The sequence below is a fragment of the Octopus bimaculoides genome, chromosome 1 (genome assembly GCF_046866305.1).
Source record: "Octopus bimaculoides isolate indiv1 chromosome 1, ASM4686630v1, whole genome shotgun sequence".
Classification (NCBI taxonomy): Eukaryota; Metazoa; Mollusca; class Cephalopoda; order Octopoda; family Octopodidae; genus Octopus; species Octopus bimaculoides.
The window spans coordinates 116,810,742-116,831,265 of record NC_142928.1 but is presented as its reverse complement, the minus strand read 5'-3'; the positions used below and the strand labels follow the sequence as shown (position 1 = coordinate 116,831,265).

The window sequence follows — 20,524 nt, the reverse complement described above, 5'->3', positions numbered from 1 at the left end:
CTTCCAGCTCAAGCCTTAGTTAATTGATTAATTGGCCAGTTAGAAAGTTCTTTCTTCACAGTCCTCTCCCTTCTCGATGACGATGTGCCTCTCTCCTCCACTACTACATTATCTTACCATGAATTACATGTATAATTTTGTCACACATTCTCTCGCGACCGCTTAAACAAACATACGTTAATATAGTATAGTTAGAGAGGTAAAGATCAATAACGCAGTCTCACTTGTGCGAAACAAATATTTCATTGACAAAAAGATTAATTGAAGGAATGCTTGATTGCTTTAGGTATGAAAACATATGAAAACTTCATGGAAATTCTACGAAAATATTTCAATTCTTTCTTATAGCATGTAAAAATTTTCTTTAATTATTGATTATTGTTCCTACCCGTTAGAGTTTTTGTCCCACAGAACTGGTCTTTTGTCATATTTACTGTGGATCTTCGGTAAATCCGATGTGGTCTTTTAAGTTTAATTTCATCATTGTCCTCATCTGTTTTCTGAAAAGTTCCCTTTAAAGGTTCAATGATGTAATCCTCATCAAATGTTCGGATAATTCCTTGCTGCAAGATAGAAAGAGAAAAAGAGATATGAGTATTTATAATTTAGAATATGGATAAATAATCGAATTATAGTTTGAAGTTCTCAATATATCTTAGCTGGATATTTAATATAACCATAGCTGGAATGCCCTAATCGTAGGTTAGATCTATGAGCGTTGACCACCTGGGATTCAAACAATAAACAAATTCTGAAAGATGGCAGAGGAAGTTGGTTTAGCAAAGACTAGATACTGAAAATTAAATACTGTTTGTGAAAGCAAATGTTGGAATATAACTAGAATGATGCTCTATGATTTCTGGGATCATGATTTTTTCTTCTTAATAGGTGCAGGTGTGGCTGTGTGGCAGGAAGCTTGCTTCTCAACCACATATTTCAAGGTGCAGTCCCACTGCCTGGCACATTGGGCAAGTGTCTTCTACTATAGCTTCGGGCCGACCAGAACCTTGTGAGTGGATTTGGTACAAGGAAACTGAAAGAAGCCCGTCGTATATGTGTGTGTGTCTTTGTATCTGTTTGTTCCCACAGCCGCTTGACAGCTGGTGTTGGTGTGTTTATGGCCTCGTAACTTAGCGGTTCGGCAAAAGGGACCGATAGAGTAAGTAATAGGCTTAAAAAATAAATCCTGAGGTCGATTTGTTCGACTAAAAAACCCTTCATAGCGGTGCCTCAGCATGCCCGCAAACAAATGACTGAAACAATTAAAAGACGAAAGATAAAATCATGATAGTTGCATAGGGTTTAATATGTCATATTTTATCTATTCCTATGCAGTGCTGGCTCTGTGCGTTTGGCAAACCAAGCAACTACTTAAGCTACTTGAATCCGGGAGTGCAAGAAAAGGCAAAAATATGTAAGAAATATTAGTGAAAGTAAAGAATACGTACACCAGGTGTTTAGTCTTAGGGTTAGGGTTAAGGTTTAGGGTTAGGGTTAGGGTTTAAGGTTAGAATTAGGGTTATGGTTAAGGGTTTTGTTACGCCGAAAACGGGTGGTGTACGTATTCTTTACCTCCGCCGAAATATTTCTTTATCAACCTCAGGATTTGTTGTAGTCGTTTGAAAAATGTTTTAGTATCAGCAGACAACTGTATCATTACCAGCTGAACAATTTAAACAATATTGTACTCTATAAACTACTACTCTTGGCTATATTCAGCAAACCCTCCTAAATGGGAAAAAGAAGCATTTATTGTAACGCTAGCTCTAGGGTGGTGAATACCTTGGCTTTGACCCTGCTAACATGATATTTCAACTTTGAACTAAAAAGAAAGAAACTAAGGGCTGTATAGCGTTTTCAATTGACATTTTCCTATCCCCTTCATACTGTCTGTTAACATTTTTTGACTAGTGCAAGGCTTCATTTTATAGGAGTTGAATGTAATCCAGTACGTGATTTATCGGCTCCAGATCGATAAAAAGTAAAATGAATTCAGGTGGAATTTGTGCTCCGAAGGTAATGTAATAATACTAAATCCTCTTATATAATTATTTTGGCACTCTACTGTTTTATTTTATACATGAAAAGACTACCTTCAAGATTCTATTTTTATGAATTTAATACATAAAAATAGAATTGTTATTGTAGATATTTTTAACGTTGTTGATATATCTTTCCCCACTCAGGAGTTCTTTATAAATATTTTGAAATGTAACTTGTTGGAACTTTTAGCTGGAAACTCTATGCTTTCGTTCTCTGATTTAATATGTTTAACATGTTCTTTTAATGATCTCTCACTCTTCTTGGGTGTAACAAGAAATAACAATAGATGAAGTAGAGCATTATTTTAAAACTCAAGCTATCAAGTGATGAGTAATGTTCTCAGACAATCAAGAGACGATTATAGTCTATGAACTACATGTGCAAACAATGCTACAAAAGACACAAACAACACATTATAAAAAAGAGAAGCTCCTATTACTAAGATTACTCTTGGGATTTCATCTCCGCTAGATGAAAAAGAAACAATTAAGGAGACGATACCGAAATGTATTATTAACAATTTATACTTATATATACGAATGCATACGTAAATTCATCTACACACACACACACACACACACACACGCACACACACACACTCACACACACACTCACACACACACACACACACACACACAAATACGCCTTTCTACTATAAGCATAAGGTCTGAAATTTGAGGGATTGGGATAGTCGACGACATCGACCCCGGGATTCAATTTATTTTATCGACCCCGAAAAAATGAAAGGCAAAGAACGTCAGGATGGGCGAAATGCTGCTAACTATTAAATATTTGTACTAACAGCTTGACTAAAACAAAGATGTAATATTTTGAAATGTTATAGATGCAAGAAATACGCCTTGCTATCCGGACATTACTTCTGCATCTAGAGACGGCTACAGCTTCTAAATATCGTTAAATATAATTGGATGGAGACGAATGCTCGTTCTTTACCGCTTCGGATCACGTGATGGATGGAGTTGGTATTTCAGTGGCTGCTATCAGCTATTGCATGGGAAACGATGTAAAGTTTGCGGGTTGGTAATATCCAGCCAATAGCTTACAAATTTAGCTACGGAGAAACCGTTTGATGGTAGCAAAATAACAGTTCGTCTTCTCTTCAGATACAGCGAGCTTTTTGCAACATAAAGCAAAGATTATGAAATGCTATTAAAGGCTACTGTGTATATATCGTATTAATAAAGTACGGAAACTAAGTATAGTATTTTAAGGTTTATAAAAAACATATGATCGTTTCATCAGACAACAGCCAGGATAACAGAATGGTTGAAATATTGTACAATCTTGTTCATTCACCTCAGAGGTGTCAGCAAAAAATACATTGAGTGGTATTAAATGTTCAGTATATATAACCGTTATACAAATTGTCAGCATCACCAACGACAAACAGTAAGAGATGAACAAAATAAGGAGGTTCGAGGGGACACCTTCCCCAAATCGAGTTGAGCAGACATATACACACATTCCAACACACTCGCACCTATACAATAGGGAGGTGGGTGAGAGAGAAGAAGAAAGGGACAGGTACGAAGCCTGTAAACAATGACAGAAGTTACCTGGATCACCTGGGTCATTGAATCACCTGGATCCCTAGATCACTGGATCAATGGATCGGCCAGGCTGACTGGTGCCGAGTAAGCTCCGCTGGCCACAGCATTCGTTCCATTCCTCTCGTCCTCTCGCTATTCTCCTCCACGTTGCTCTAAACATTTTTCTTAAATCATCTTCCCACCTAACTGGAGACCCCCCGAGTGGCCGCTTCCGCTTGCGCGAGTACCACTCGACGACTGCAAAGATCCACCGATCATCTGTGAACCTTACGACATGATCGATCCATCGTAGCTTTGCGAAGTGGTATCCCTGATCTCCTCGTTCCGGATGTGATCTCTTAGCGAGATTCCCAGCATCGACCTTTCCATGGTTCTCTGCGCCGTAAGCAGATGTTGTTCTTCTCACATGCGTATAGCACTGCAGGCAAAACTATGCCGTTGAAGAGATTCGCGCGAGTTACCTTGTCTAGGTTCGCCTTCAGTACATGAGATTTCGCGAAGGGCAAGAGCAGGATGAAGAGTGTTCAACTCGGTGAAGGATGACAGAAGTAGTGGCAATAAACCAAGATATGACACAAGTTGGTTGAATGTCAAGCTTATGGTGTTAGTTCCAGACAATCTAGCAAACTGGTGTGTGTAAAGAGCTGAACTTGCGAAGTGTTCCCCCTATACCCATCTTAAGAGTCACACATATACATACTTACACCTACATGTACATACATACATACATATATGTATATATATATATATATATATATATATATATATATATATATATATATATATATATATATATATACGCGCGCGCGCACAGCACATATGGACTTACGTATCGACCACAGTACTTATTTCATTTTGTGAGCCTGATACTTATTCTATTGATCTTGTGAAGCTGAAGTGCTAAGTAATGGGGACATAAACAAACCAAAACCGGTTGTCAAGTGGTGGTGGGGGTAGGTTTTTGTTTTGACAAACATACATTCATACATGCATGTGTGCATGCGTGTGTACATGCATACATACATACATACATGTCATCACGGTATTATCTACCGATGAGACATGACGTAGTTAGGACATTCTATAATGAAATCCGTCGGAAGTATAATCCCGAGGACAAAGAAATAAAAACCCTTAATATGGTAGAAGCCATAGCCACTCATAATAAAAAGGAATACTGGTGGAATGTCCCAGTAAAGACCTCAATAAAAAGTAAGCACAATAGACTTGATTTAATAATTTGGGATAGAGAAACAGTGCAAATTAGCTACCCAGCAAATGTTATCATAAAGTTGAAGATCAGTGAGAAAGAGAACACCTATGCTGAACTATTGAGAAATCTACAGTTACTCTATCCAGATTACAAGTTCAGGTTTATACCTGTAATTATTGGGCTCCTGGGATATGTAACACACTGCCTAAATACCATTCTTGAGAAGTTAGGTTTATGAAAACCAGAAAGGAGACAGCTAATTCGAATCCTACAGATCCAGTCCATTACTGGAACTATAAAAATCTGTAAAACTTTCCATTTTATCAGTTAAATATATATGAGCATGTCTAGATATGTAACTATATGCATGAGAATACATACATAAAATGTACAAATCTGCACATGCATACATACATACATGCATACATACAAACATACATACATACAAAAATACCCTGTTGCTGATGTCGAAATTCCAATGAAGGATCTTTGGGTCTAGGTTAGAAACCGGTCCTTTCTCTATTGGCAAGAAATCTTGAAACTGAATAATGACATACATACATACACACATACATACATACAAACATACATACATACATACAGACATCCATCTATACATATATTCATACATACATACATACATACTTACATACATACATATATACATACAAAGATACCGTTGTTGAGTTGAAATTGCAATGAAGGAGCCTTGAATCTAGATTAGAAACTGACTCTTTCTCTATTGTCAAGAAATCTTGAAATAAACTGAACAATGACATACATATATATAGTTTCCGTTTATATAATTTTAAGCACCGAAAATAATTCTTTCTAATTTTTAAGAAAAAGAAAAACTTAACAATGACGGAACTTGAACACTGCATCTTTCGCTTACCGATAGTTCAAGGTCAAATGCAATGCCCTGAAAAGTGAGACTGACTGTGAGTTGTACAATCGGCCAATCACTCCTTTCACAAGCTATAGAAACATGACTCAAATATCGTCATTGTGTGATTCCTTCTGTGTGTTATAATATGTAACAAAATTTACATTAAGACTTTTGCAACTCATTCATAATTTCTATTTCAACACCTAAGAAACATGACAACCAAAAGGATTTCGGAAAAAATATGGAACTCTAATATGTTTTCCTGCTATAAGCACTGCGTATGTATATACATACGTGAGTGCAGATATTTGAGTGGACATATGTGCACTCACTGACAACAGGACAGCTAATTGATTTCTAGTCAAAACAAATGCATAAAAACTGATGAATTTTCAATTAGCAAAATTACTACACATTAATTACACTAATTAGAAAAAAAATACTTGATAATCACACTAATTATATGTCAATTTTATTGTTGTAACAGTGATAACCCTCCCCCACCCATTAATTTATTATGGTTACTCAATGTATGTATCAATCCGTTACGGTTGAACCCTATACAGTTTTCATCGGTTTTCGTATAATAATAAGCACGCGCGTTTTCCGTTGTAAATAGTCGTGACTGTTCCTCTTAGTCTATGAGGGAGAAGCTGTTTTGCCAGTTTCAGCACGGGTAGAAAAAAAAAACTAAAAAACTAAAAACGATTGTATAACTGTCAGCCTTCGTTGAGAACGAAGTGAGGTTAATACTAAATACATTAAAGCGGCGAGCCGGTAGAATGGTTAGCACGCCGGGCATCGTTCGTCTTAACGTTCTGAGTTCAAGTGCCAACGAGGTCGACTTTGCCTTTTATCCTTTCGGGGTCGGTGAAGTAAGTACCAGTCGAACACTGGGGTCGATGTAATTGACCTACCCTGCCCCTAAACTTGCTGGCCTTGTGCCAAAATTTGAAACCAATATTTAAATATATCAAAGCAGTGAGCTGGCATGTCGGGCAAAATGCTTTGCGACATTTTGTCCGTCTTTTCGTTCTGGGTTCAAATGCCACCGGGGTCGATTTTGCCTTTCATCCTTTCGGGGTCAATAAAATAAGTACCAGCTGAGCGCTGGCATCGATTTAATCGACTAGCACCCCCCACCCCGAAATTGCTGGCTTTGAGCTAAAATTTGAAACCAGTATTTGAATGCATGAAATTTAGTACAGTTTATATATTTGTGAATATACCAAATTAAATAACATGTAATTCCTGAATTTATCTCAAAACCACTGCCATCCCCACTGTGTCACTGTTAATGAAATGTGGCACTATAAAAGATTATGAAGTGTAGTGCAATAAAATAATGAGTACCATCGGAAATGAAAATTTGCCCTTAATTACGTAATTTGTCGCCATGTAATAAATTTTTTCAAGCAGCTGAGTGTGTAAATAATAGAAAAAAATTACTCTGCAATCTTCGTTTACTTAAAACAAAATAAAAAAATATTACATAATCACCTAAGTAATTAGTTTTCCTCCCGTCAACAAGTCTATGCGGAACATCATCTGCTAAACTAAACGATTTTATTTACATTTTATTGTTTGGAATGTGTGCTTTTACCAACAACTCATAGTAAATGTTATAAAGAAGTGTCTTACATTTTGTAAGCAAACTCACAAAAAGTCACCGGGTGCTTGCAAAAGTGGTTCCCTTCATTAGGGAAATTAAATGCAAATAACTGATTCAGCAAAGAGGAAGAAGACGGTTTAACCTGTTTGAACTGTACAGTCATGAAAGTGCGAAAAAAAAAAAGGTCCTGCACGCACTTCACAACTTGTGGAATTATATCGCATCTAGGACAGAATCAGCAACGAACAAGGCCCATCAGGATCATTGCCCCACCGCCTACTTTGAAGAACCTTGAAGATCAGGCGGTTTTCCTCTATTTCGTCGCTAAGGTGAAAAAGTCTGTGGTGAATGAGATTGAAAGGACTGAGAATAGATATATTCCTTTCAAAGGATTTTTTGTTCCACTTAGAAATTAAAATTGAAGAGGGAGGAATTTTCTCCCATTAGTAAACATGGCACAAGTGAATGGTTCTACTCTCAGTATACGCTTGTAAACCGAAGAATGATTATTGCCATTAGTAATTAGAGTGATCTTGGATTTTGAAGGCTTGACCCCGAGAAGAGGTCTTGCTCTCTCTATGTATACTTTTCAGGCCAGACTATATCACATATTTGTACTCTGTATATATATATATTTTTTTTTTTATTTCATTCAGTTCTTTTCTTTCATCCGATTCGGCAAGAATCTTCACAATTTTTGTAATCTGTCTCTGTTATTCAACGTACTGATGGCAAATACAACATCGTCACCGTCGCCAGCGTCGTCGTCGTCGTCACCACCACCACCGCTATCACAGTCTCTGTAATATATCTAGTGTAAGTACAGTAATGTTTTCTGCAATGTGTACAGATTATAAAGTCCTGAGGTTTTATTTACGCATTTCACGAGCATTTTTGAATAATTTCCAAAACAACCCATTGTAGATATTTCTATTTCCAGTATTCACACTCTGGTCGTCTCTATTTCAAGTCCTTTGTATTTGGATAATTTCTCTATTTCTTTTAGAAATACATTATCTTCTGTTAGATCTGATGCTTCAGTTAGAAGGTACACCCTTTCTAAGAGATCTTTGTCAGAAGTATGTGTTTGATTAAGTTTGATCTTCCTATCATAGTGGATTTGTATATCCCAGAGTAAGGGCCTTTTCTAACATGCTTTTATGCTATTTCCTTTCCACTGGTATTTTCTAATGCTGGCTCAACTTCCAGTCAAACTCCCAAATTTGTCATTCCTGCAAATATACTCTTTCTTGGCTAAGACTAATCAGCCAGAAAGAATACTGTTCATAGTTTCTTTCCTACCCTCACGGATTCTGAAACTGCTTAGTGCCTTATTACATGTTATTCTACCTTTCTTGATCATTGATAACAGTTGACAGAGAGTGGTTGTAAGAGCGGTAAATTGATTAGCCTGGATGTTCTGCTCTACGAGTTTTCTTGGTAGACGACTATAACAACCGCAAACGTTCGCAGGTGAGTAACTCTTAAGGAAGAATGCCAAAAGGAGGGAAAAATTCTGCTATATACGATTGCTAAAGGCAGAGTTTAAGATTTTTGCCAAAATATCAAAGGCAATATCAATTCCGACTAGACCTAAATACTACATAGTGTTCAGTTTTGCGTCTATTCGTTTCAAATATGAATTGCTTCTTATTTTAACACAATATCACGTTCTTTGTAGAATTCATCGATGGACTAAGACTGCTGGCCAGAGTTAAGTGTTTTGTATATGGCTAATACTTAGTAATGTTGAAAAGTCAGAATCAACTGGTATTCTGATATCCTCACCATCTCAGCTAACTGTCGCTCTCAGCGCTTGAGTTAACAGGAAACCTATAATTATGCACAAGTTCAGACATTGAAATTCGTCTCAACGTATTCCACTCCATTATACCCTTGGCTAACAAACCTCTTTCTTTATATTCATTTATTTCCGTTACATATTTTACATGCATCGCTTCACATTTTCTTACTGATCCTTACAGCTGATGTGTTAGTCTTCCTTTGACATCTCTTATTTTCTCTGATTTGTGACTCTAAACCAAACAATTAACTCCCATACCAACAATTTATTTCACAGAAGTGTTTAGTGAAGCATATCTATATGAATAGGAAATTCTGTGTCTTTATGTCTGACTGTCTCTCCATCTGTTTATCCCTCTATTTATCTGCTTATCAGTCTGCCTATCTGTCTGACCCGAATATATAACCTATCACACAATTTTATTGTTTTTCCAAAAGAAAGTCAGTACCAATGAAATTTGCATATACTCCCAAAGGAGGCCTTGTTTGAACTTCTGCTGGTGTTATCTGTTGAGTAAACATGAACAGGGAGTGGATAGCTAACAAGCTGAGGAAGGACTGAGGAGCGTGTTTGGTGTGAAATTTGAGGTCAAAACGATGTGGAGATGATGTTAAGAGGAGAGATGGGAACGTTTGCCGAAATTCTACAGAGAAAGAAACTAAGAAAAAGAGGATACGAGTGCATCATAATGGTTAACAATAATCCGCGCGATATGGCTCTATGGTGACTTTACTGTTGATTTACTGAGGAGAGATCAGGACTTAAGAAAGTAAGCGATGTTGCTTTTGGGATCGTTTGAGAGAAATAGAAAAATATTTGGTTTCATCAGAAAGATTTCTATTTTGTTTCAATGACTGCGGAGAATTTGTTTAAGTTGGATTAGAATCTTGTCATGAGAGAAACAGATTAAAAAGTTTGTGGATATGATCTGTAACAGAAGCGCAGTGTTTGTGATGAGAAAGTTAATAATGTATGCAAAACGGAGTTGACCACCGAATAGGCAGTTAATGTATAAGTTGTTTTAGCTCCTGATCAAAAGCATTTCAGTTATCGAGAAATGTATTCTTCCCATTTTAAAAGTGACGGATGTGATTTCGTAGAAATTTGGTAGTTATTTATAGCAGATAGATCGACCACATAGAGGCTCAATCGTGGAAATGTTCTTTATAGAATCATCTAATGATGACTAGGAAGATTAAGTATATATACTTAACAGAGATCATCTCAGTAATGAACTTGAAGGTTCAATTGTAATTAGAGAAGCGAGAAAGCTTGCATGCTTAGCATTTTTTGTATTCTTATGGTCATTTTCTAAGCGTTAGGGTGACAAAAGGGTAATTCTGACTTAGTGATTGAAAGGGAAGGCGAAAACCTTCACAGGTATTACTGGTGGTATTCTAGAAAGTGGAGAAAGAAAGAAAGAGAGAAATACGGCCTACATATGTTTCATAGAAAGTGAGGTTCCACTCGCTATGAAACATATGTAACCCGGATTTCCCATACTCCATTCCGTAAATCTTGTATTTTTTTTCGCACACACACTCGGCAAACCTAGTTGCCTATCGAGGAATATAAAAAGAAATTTTTTCAGCTCATCGTTCTTCGATAAAAGGAGATTAAATCCGCAACCTTCCGTCTCAGTAAACCACTATTGTTCTTGAAAGTTGTTTGTTTTATATTCACTGCGGATTGCTCGAAACTAACTTTCTTCCTACACCTCGTTCCCAGGATCTTCCCTGAGAAAACCTCTCACTACTCCAAGGAGTGCACATTGTCGAACTACTCCATCAATGACCCTGAATTGAGGACGTATATTGTATACGAGATCATTTGTGGCAAATGTAGCGCATCCTACACAGGAAGAACAGCAAGAAAACTGCATATACGCATAAAGGAACACATGCAGGCAGACACTTCCGTGAAGAAACATCTACGAAAATGCCAGATCCGAGAATTCACAGTGTACATCAAGGAAACGCAGCGGAACAGGAGCAACCTTAGAATCTCTGAGGCCATCCTCATACATCAAAGAAAACCAAATATCAACAACAGAAGAGAGTTACAGGAAGCTAGCTGGTTGCTACAGCAACACTTTTCCGGGGATGTCCACTCCACACACGCTCACATCGGCAAACTTCGTTAATTTCTTCAAAATGGGGTCAAAACTCCGAAATATTGAATGCAAGGTAAGTCTACATTAATTCATATATTTGTTTTCTTGTGATTTGCCTTGCACTTACTTCCCATTGTTCTGGCCTTACACACGATCCTTTATACAATGTATTCGACACAATGCTTCGTAGTAATTATATATATATAATATAATTATATATATAATTTAGGCGCAGAAGTGGCTGTGTGGTAAGTAGCTTGCTTACCAACCACATGGTCCAGGTTTGTCCCACTGTGTGAATAGATTTGGTAGACGGAAACTGAAAGAAGTCCGTCGTATATATGTATGTATGTATATATATATGTATGTATTTGTGTGTCTGTGTTTGTCCACCCCCCACATCACTTGACATCCGATGCTGATGTGTTTACATCCCCGTAACTTAATGGTTCGGCAAAAAGCGACCGATAGAATAAGTACTAGGGGTCGATTTTCACGACTAAAGTTGATGCTCTAGCCTGACTGCAGTCATATGACTGAAACAAGTAAAAGAATAAAAGAATATATATACACACATATATACATATATATATACACATATATACATACATATATATATTTCATTTCAAAGTTTCAGCTCAGAGCTGCGGCCATGCTGATGCACACACATATATATATATATATATATATATATATATATATATATATATATATATATATATATATATATATATATATATATATATACATATATATATATATATGGTGTAGATAGATAGATAGATAGATAGTGGTTTTGATAAGTGCCAACGCACGAAACTCAAACTCGTAGCCCTTGAGTTACTCTGTTGCATCTGCTAAGTATTTATATGTATATATACACACACACACATGTATAGATGTGTGCGTGCGCGCGCGTGTACACATATTTGTATATACACATCCATCTATCCATATATATATATATATATATATATATATAGTGATTGCTTCATCTTCACAGATTATTGCTGCCTGCCTGAGCCTCTCCGTTATCAATGGCATTTCTGGCCTTCTGTTTGTAACCTCTCAGATAACTATTGAATACGGCTGCAGATGTGCACTGTTTGAAGCATAGGTGACAGACGATAGTTGTGACTTACACGGGATTGATCGGGTCACTTTGTGAGATACGATATCAGTGGATCGCCATATGTTTCTTCAAACCCGAAATCGACTTGCAAGCTTTTCATAAATTGTACGCGTCTAATTACCCGGCTTAGAAGGAAGGCCGTGTGATAGAGTTGACTTTTCATGGAGCTTCAAATGGTTGTGACTCCCAGCCTTAGAGAGGAGTACACTGCCACACATTGAGGTTCTCATGACAGCTCATCGGAAGCCAAAGCCGTTCGTGCACAAGGCGATCATCTTCGAAAGTTTTACAACCTTCATATATATGTTCAGTTCTTTCCAAAATTAACTCTTCCCAGAAATTTACATCGATTCGCAATTCCTTCAGGTTGCCTCGTATGCTGTCTTTGTTCCTTTTTCGGATTGTGCTGAGGGCACATTCCTGTGCACAGTTAATCGCAGAACAGTTGCTTTGGAATCATATTATCTTCCATACGTACACCATACCAGTCCAATGTGTCTGAGTTGATATGATGAGTAACTAGATACTTCTGCTTCCTATTTTTACAAGGTTTTCTGTGTCAGTTGTTTTATTTTGATATTTGATGTTGACTATGCGTCTCAAACACTTCTGATTAAAGTACTCCATCATGTACTGTCCAGGTTTCAGAAGAGTACACTAGAGCCGTCTGATCCTGGTCATGCTACTATTTTCCCAGTCTCTCTTTTCAAGCTTCCCAAATATTACAGATACTTCCTGAATGCGCAGATGTATTTCTACATCCCCTGACAACATGCTGCCCAGGTAAACAAAAATGTTAACAACACCCAATTTTGTATCGTATACTACGATGTCTAGCTCGACTTACATTTCGCCTGATGCAGGTGTGAACATTACGATGCTCATTTTCGGCTTAATTCTAAGATTACAGGCCGTAAATAAATCAGCAAGAAGGTTCATAGTGCGTTGTGTGTCGTCAGCAGAGAAAGCTAGGAAGTCAACATCATCTGCATAAAGGAATTCCTTGACGAAAGTTTCAAGTGTTTCCGACTCCAAGTTGAGCTTTCCCAAATTGGATACTCGTACAGTAAGAGGACGCCCATATCACGGTCGTAGAAAGCATGTGTAAGCAGAATAGAAAAGAATATCGAAAGGAGTATGGGAACAGGAATATTGCCTTCATTGTCAATCGGAACTTTGTAAGAAAATTTTCCATTAAAAGACGACTTGAGCTTTCATGTCTCGGTGCAAATGCATAAACATACCGACAAAGAGTGGGGGGCATCCGATCTTTCCAAAGATTGTCTACAGTGCATTTCTTTCAACTATATAAAAAGCTTTTGTTGCATCAACAAAAACTTCAGGTGCCTGGTGTTCAGTGTATTTCACTTGTATCTGTCTAGCAGAGACTATCATGTTGATTTTACCTCTACCTCATCAAAAGCGACTTTATATTTCAGGAATGATTATAGGACTGATAATTTCCTTCGGCCTGTTCAACAAAAGTCTAATAAGCACTTTACCACAACTTCCAGGAGTGTGGTGGTATGATAGATGGTCATCAATTCCTTTTTCCCCTTTTTCTCTGAACAAAGACCCTAAAATGCCACCAATCCCATCTTTTGAGATAACCGTGGCAGTTTAGCTCTTGTACGTGTGTGTGTGTATGTGTGTGTGTGTGTGTGTGCGCGTGTGTGCTATGTACGTGAATATACGTCATGTGTTCCAACATCCGCATATGCATGATGTGTATATACGAGTTTATATACGTGAGAATATATGTATAATTATGAATGGATGATTATATTATACGCCGGCATAACTTTACATTTTGAATTTTTTTATTATGTATTTTGCAGATTGATATTTCAAGCTACACACTAAATATTTTATCTTCTTGAATAAATTTAAATATCACCGTCGTCACAAATAAAGAAATTAATCTTATTTATATTGTTGTTGTTATTTTAGATATCATTTTGTAGATGCTTTCATCCATGTAAATTTGTGTTTGTGAATGTGTGCGTTTGAGCGTAACATGGTTACGTACATTATTTCGCAAACTTCAAAATATATCTTTTTACATTTTATATTTATTCATTTACAAAGGCAATAAAAAAGAAATAGATGAATAATACACATTTTCATACGCACATAATGATCTAAATATATTCTGTTATTTAATGGAATTTGATTCAGTCACTTTTTTTCTTCTTTTTTTTGCTCGAAAGATTAAAATATAACACGTTTGATTGCTGAAGTGTAATCTTACATCAAATAAAGCAAAACAAATGTGCCGATCCGTTAAATAGTAAAGGAATTACAGGTGATCTTTTATCTCATTTGTTTTCTTTCTTCCTTTTATTACAGTACCTATTATTTCTATAGTTCAAAAAAGCTAAATTACATGTTTGCAGACGCATTTAACGACAAAGAATGATGATGACGACGACGACGATGACGACGATGACGGCACCGTAATTTTGGTGGTAGTAGTGGTTATAATGGAGGTCTTATTCACTCATCCCTGTACAAGAATAATAAATCATTGTTATTATTATTAGATGATGAGGCGGTGAACGAGTAGAATCGTTAGCACGCCGGACAAAATGTGTAGCAGCATTTCGTCAGTCTTTGTGTTCTGAGCTCAAGCTCCGACGAGGTGGACTTTGCTTTTCAACCTTTCAGAGTCGATAAAATAAATACCAGTTGAGCACTGGGGTCGATATAATCGACTCGCCCCCTCCCACAAGAGTTCAGCCCTTGTTCCTATAGTAGAAAGAATTTATATTAGATTATGATAAGTTACACTGGTGCAGAGCAACAAATGTTTGATTTTATAAAACGTTGAAGTCTGGTAGCTAATTTTTCGAAAATACAACTGAAGCGAACGAAAGTTAATTACGGCCCGAAATGAGCACATATCATAAAAAAAGAAATCTTAACCATAGTTTCTGTTTCTACTTCTCGTTAATCAGAAAATATACTTTTGAACATGGGTTCGGAAGTGCACTGGTCATATGTTTCCCAAAGGCACTTACTACATAATTTCTCAATATAACTTTAAACATCTGTTGTTAGGGCCTAGGTTTTAAGAAGAATGAAGTGACACTACACATTTGTCTATTCTGAGCTGCAACAATTGCACCTACAAGAAGAATCGAGTAAGCCGAATTACTAAATCACTAAGCCACTTCAACTCAGTACAGATTTCTGAATTTGGCAGTAACCGGTAACTAGCTGTGATCAAATAGTGCCTATTGCCTTGCTGGAGGAACTAGGAAGGTAAAAGCTATTAGACAACACCCAAACAGAGAAGGAATTTCTACCTTGCGGATTAGATTATGGACATCAAAGGTTAAGGTACCAGCCCAAACAGAAAAGTGTTGCTCAAAACGTTGCACCCTTGGTAGGCTATCAGCATGTTGACAATATGAATTCACAACGCAACAACACTAAAGCTAGAGTCCCCGATCACTTTTGATTCCCTATAAAATGAAGGAATGTTCCTAAATATTCACAAAAGTTGCAATCCTATATGCAGACAAAGATGGTACAGTCGCATTTGTGCATTGTGATGTCTCCTTTTCTGTCAGCACGTTTAGAGCTATACAACACTAGATTTGAGTAACAGAAAGCCTACCGATCGGGACGGGTCTGCTTATCATAGAAGAGGTTTAAAAAAGGCATAAAAAAATTAAAACAATCCAGACACAATTTTAGATAACATGCATCTTTTTCACACACAGCTGTTGTACTTCTGTAACGGCATCTATAAAATAAATAGTCATCAACTATTCCACTTCTAAAGTAGAATAAATGCCTCAGAATTAAAACACAGTCACCTGTGATATAGTTGCAGAAATCGGCAACTACATCATCTTGGTAAGAATTTTCCTTCATAGTAATTCCATCCTACGACGGAACCAAAACGACTTCCACAAAGCCAAATCAAAACAACCACCAATCCTTACTTTTAGAAGAATAATAAAAGAACTCAGAATTTACAAGCAAAATGAATCACTTGTATTCGTGGATTTCTTCAAGGCATATGTTAGTGTCAACAGATGGGCCGTGTTACATATCCTGTTGAACTACAATATCCCAGGCGAAATTATTAACGCCATCACCATCATATACGAAAACTTATCAAGCTTTGTACAAAGAACAGACAGCCCAAACACTACACGCCCAGTGCACACACACCCATAATTTAACAACCGTCCCCAATAAAATAACACTGCATATATTTTTACATAATGGTCACCCGATACTATAACACCAACAACTCACATTCTACACATTTTCTTCCACCCATTCATATAACACGATTCATTCAACACATATCTAAACAATCGGCATCCATCAAAATATCATGACCTATACTCTCACATACTCTTCACAATCACCAGCTAATAATATAATACATAAACTCAAAGAGCATAAACGAGACCCAAACACCACCCAACAAAATAACACAGCTTCACATTGATTGTACATACCCTCCAAAACAAATAAGCGAAAAGCTAAAATAAAACTGTTAACAGTAAGAAATCTCACACCCCTCTCACCAAAATAAACATGATCTAGTATACAAACACAATTTTATATTCTAAATCTCCAAAAGACAATACGACAGGAAAACAGAGGTGTATCTCGTGGTGCAGTAGAAACCCCTATAAAATTTCTTCAAGATAAAACAAAATATGTGGGATTCATATAAACCTCAAACCGTCTTCAAAATTAAAAATGTTAGGCCACTATGTAACAAATAATAAACTTGATATCATTTCCTGCAACAAAAATGACAATAGTGATGATTGATACAGGTAATATCAAATGGATATAATGCTGTGAATCACTTGTCTTGGTTATCACAGTTAAGAAATGTGACTGTTATCTTGTTTGTAATTGATACATCTGGAATGACACAAAAAATCACTGTGCTAGGTAAGATATGTAAATATCGATAATGGATTCTAACAGTATCTGTTGACTTTAAACATTTTTATGCCCGTTTCTCAGGCTTATATAATTCGTTTTTATTATAAGAGAGGAAGTTCTTCATGCATTTCTTAAATCATAAATAATAAAGATCATAATAGTACTTCCTTTATTTCTCACAGAATATTTCATTATTTAAGGAAGGAAAGTACAGAGTGAAAAATATCAAATTAAAAAATTTAGACAGGTGTGGCTGTGTGGTAAGAAGCTTGCTTCGCATTCACATGATTCCGGGTTCAGTCCCACTGCGTGGCACCTTGGGCAAGTGTCTTCTTCTATAACCGCGGGCCGAATAAAGCCTCGTGAGCGGATTTGGTAGACGGAAACTGAAAAAAGCCCATATATATGTGAGTGTGTGTGTTTATGTGTGCCTTAATGTCTGTTTTTTTCCCCCACTACCACTGCTTGACAACCGCTGCTGGTAAGTTTACGTCCTTGTAACTTAGAGGTTCGGCAAAAGAGACCAGTAGTATAAGTACCAGATTTTTTTTAAATAAGCACTGGGGTGAATTCATCCGATTAAAACTTCTTCAAGGTGGTTTCCCAGCATGACCGCAGTTTAATGGCTAAAATTTTATTCATTTTCTTTAGTCCCAAGTCAAACTGTTGAAATACTTTACCAAATGTGGATATGTTATGAGATGTGAAGTCCAAATGGTCACTCACGTGAACTATATAGAATTGTAATTAATTTAAATATAAGATATAATAAGATTAAGGTATTATTTTTTTTTTGTTACTTTTCCCAATTGCATTTTTTCATCACCGAATTTAATGATCCAATATCTAGCATTTATAATATAAGGCTATCTTGCTGAGAGTCGAGTAACTTTGAACGCCTATTCAGGTGCTGCATTTAAGAGTCAAATAAAAATGAACTATGATTCATTGAATAGCTGTCTTCTTAGTCCTTAGATTAAGATTATAGCACACACACACACGCACACACACACACACACACACACACAGAGGCCGCGCGCACTCAGAAAATTTAAGCTGCTTTTACGAACATATGCAATTATGCATAAATATACCTTCATATATTCATACTTAAGACTGTACCCGTCGTTTCTCATACCACTGGATCACATTCTCTTCCAAACACACATACATACACAAACATGCGCACACACACACACACACACACACACACACAGGCCGCGCGCACTCAGAAAATTTAAGCTGCTTTTACGAACATATGCAATTATGCATAAATATACCTTCATATATTCATGCTTAAGACTGTACCCGTCGCTTCTCATACCACTGGATCACATTCTCTTCCAAACACACATACATACACAAACATGCGCGCACACACACACACATACACACACACACACTACTTAATTTGAGTTCAAAACTGCTATGTTACACTCGCCACTTACACACTCTTTCGAATGTTTGCTTAAACCCTTCTCTCTATTATCTCTTTACAGCCAATCCCCAATTACTAATAACACACCCTAAAATAATGGAAGATAACAGAGCGTGAAAAAAAAGAAAAAAAAACTAACATTTCCGTTTGCGATGTTTCATTGCGCTTAATAATTTCAGAAATAGGATTGTTTAATTTGGAACATAAATATGAAATCTATAAATAAAGTGCTACGAAGAATAACATCCCTAATCTGGCACTGATCCTAAATATTACATCTAATATAAAATTATAAATACATGCAAATACAACGTCAAATATAAATCTATTAAAAGGACTATTAAAAGAAATCGAAATCTTTAAAAAGAAAAAAACCTTCATTTTCAATACTTCACCCCAGTATATGCGTCTAAATGTTGATTGTTGAAAATCAAGTTAAGTCGATGGCTCTACATGACAGTTTTATAACGTAGCATAACAAGGGAAAGTCCAATATATTTTTATACGCTTATTTCTATTTGCAGCATAGCAAATATCCCTTAAATTGAAAGGCTGATGGCATGCTACCAACAGCTGTCGACAGAATAATTAGTTTTGTAGTTTCCAAGATAGTGTGTCTAATTGCGAAAAGTAAATTTTCACATATTTTTATCACCACTAAAATGATTTTGCCTCCTACACAAATAGAAAAAAAAAAGAAGTTATGTTATATATTGACACGGCAAATATAGTCCTGCTTTAGATGAATTGTTACGTCAATTTTACGTTCTTAAATTGGAAGAATATTTCAAATATTTATATCAAATGTTCTTCCATTGACCTCCTTTAATATGATTGTTCAGCAAAATGTTGTTCAGTTTGTCCTAGTTACACCAACTGTGTTCGAACTTTCAAGTTTTTCGATTGGGATTCAATTTTTCAGGTCTTGAATATCAAGACAGAATTACTGCAATAAATACAAGATGTCTATGATATGACTAATCGGACGAGTCCTCTACACAGTATTTCTATCTGATAGAAGGAGCAGACCAATTTCTTGCCAATAGCGTACTACCTTCATAAATAAACGATATATTAGATAACGTTATCATAAACAGACACCACCAACGCGCGCGCGCGCGTAATACATTAAACTATATTCTATACTTCCATCGTCAGTTCTATGAGATTCTGTTTCTCATAAATACAGTTTTCTGTCAAGCAAATGATATTATAGAATATATCCTCAATGCCCGTCGTTATTTTTATTTTATTTTATTTATTAATGCTTTTGCGAAATAGGATCTCCTTCGTTCCAGACCATTTTAAATAATTCTATTTGCTAAAGATCATTTTAAGGATGAAATAGCACTTTTGCCCGAGTTATTTAAATATCTTTAGCGGGTGAATGATAGAAGTTTATACGTTACGGCTAGGATGTCATATATACGACGAAGGAAAAACTTGATCAACTTACTATTTTATCATTTTGATTACTTTTTACTTGCTGGGTCTCAAGGAAAGTGGACATATAACCGAGCCTAGAGATATATTATAGCTGAAAGAATCCAGGCTGGAGAGAATTTCATCAGCACACATTGCGAAAGAGCAATCTGGCAAAATATTCTCGATACAAAAGATGCGAGCCTAATGAAAGCCACAGCGTTTGTGAAAGCAAATAAGGTCAAAACTTTTGCTAATATGAAGAGTGTCAACGTCATTTTCTAAAAGGAGACCACTGATCATTTACATAGGAAAACAAATTTCTGATAAGTCTGACTGTACAAAAGTCGCAATTGTAGTTAGT

General features: G+C 36.4%; 1 protein-coding gene across 1 annotated transcript in view; it reads right to left on the bottom strand.

The window, feature by feature from the left end:
* LOC106876867 (A disintegrin and metalloproteinase with thrombospondin motifs 16) overlaps positions 1-20,524 on the bottom strand; it is a 347,122-nt gene that overhangs the window by 134,889 nt on the left and 191,709 nt on the right. Inside the window, exon 4 of the mRNA XM_014925608.3 lies at positions 389-563. Within this exon, the coding sequence (XP_014781094.1) occupies positions 389-563 (175 nt within the window). The remainder of the gene's footprint in view (positions 1-388; positions 564-20,524) is intronic.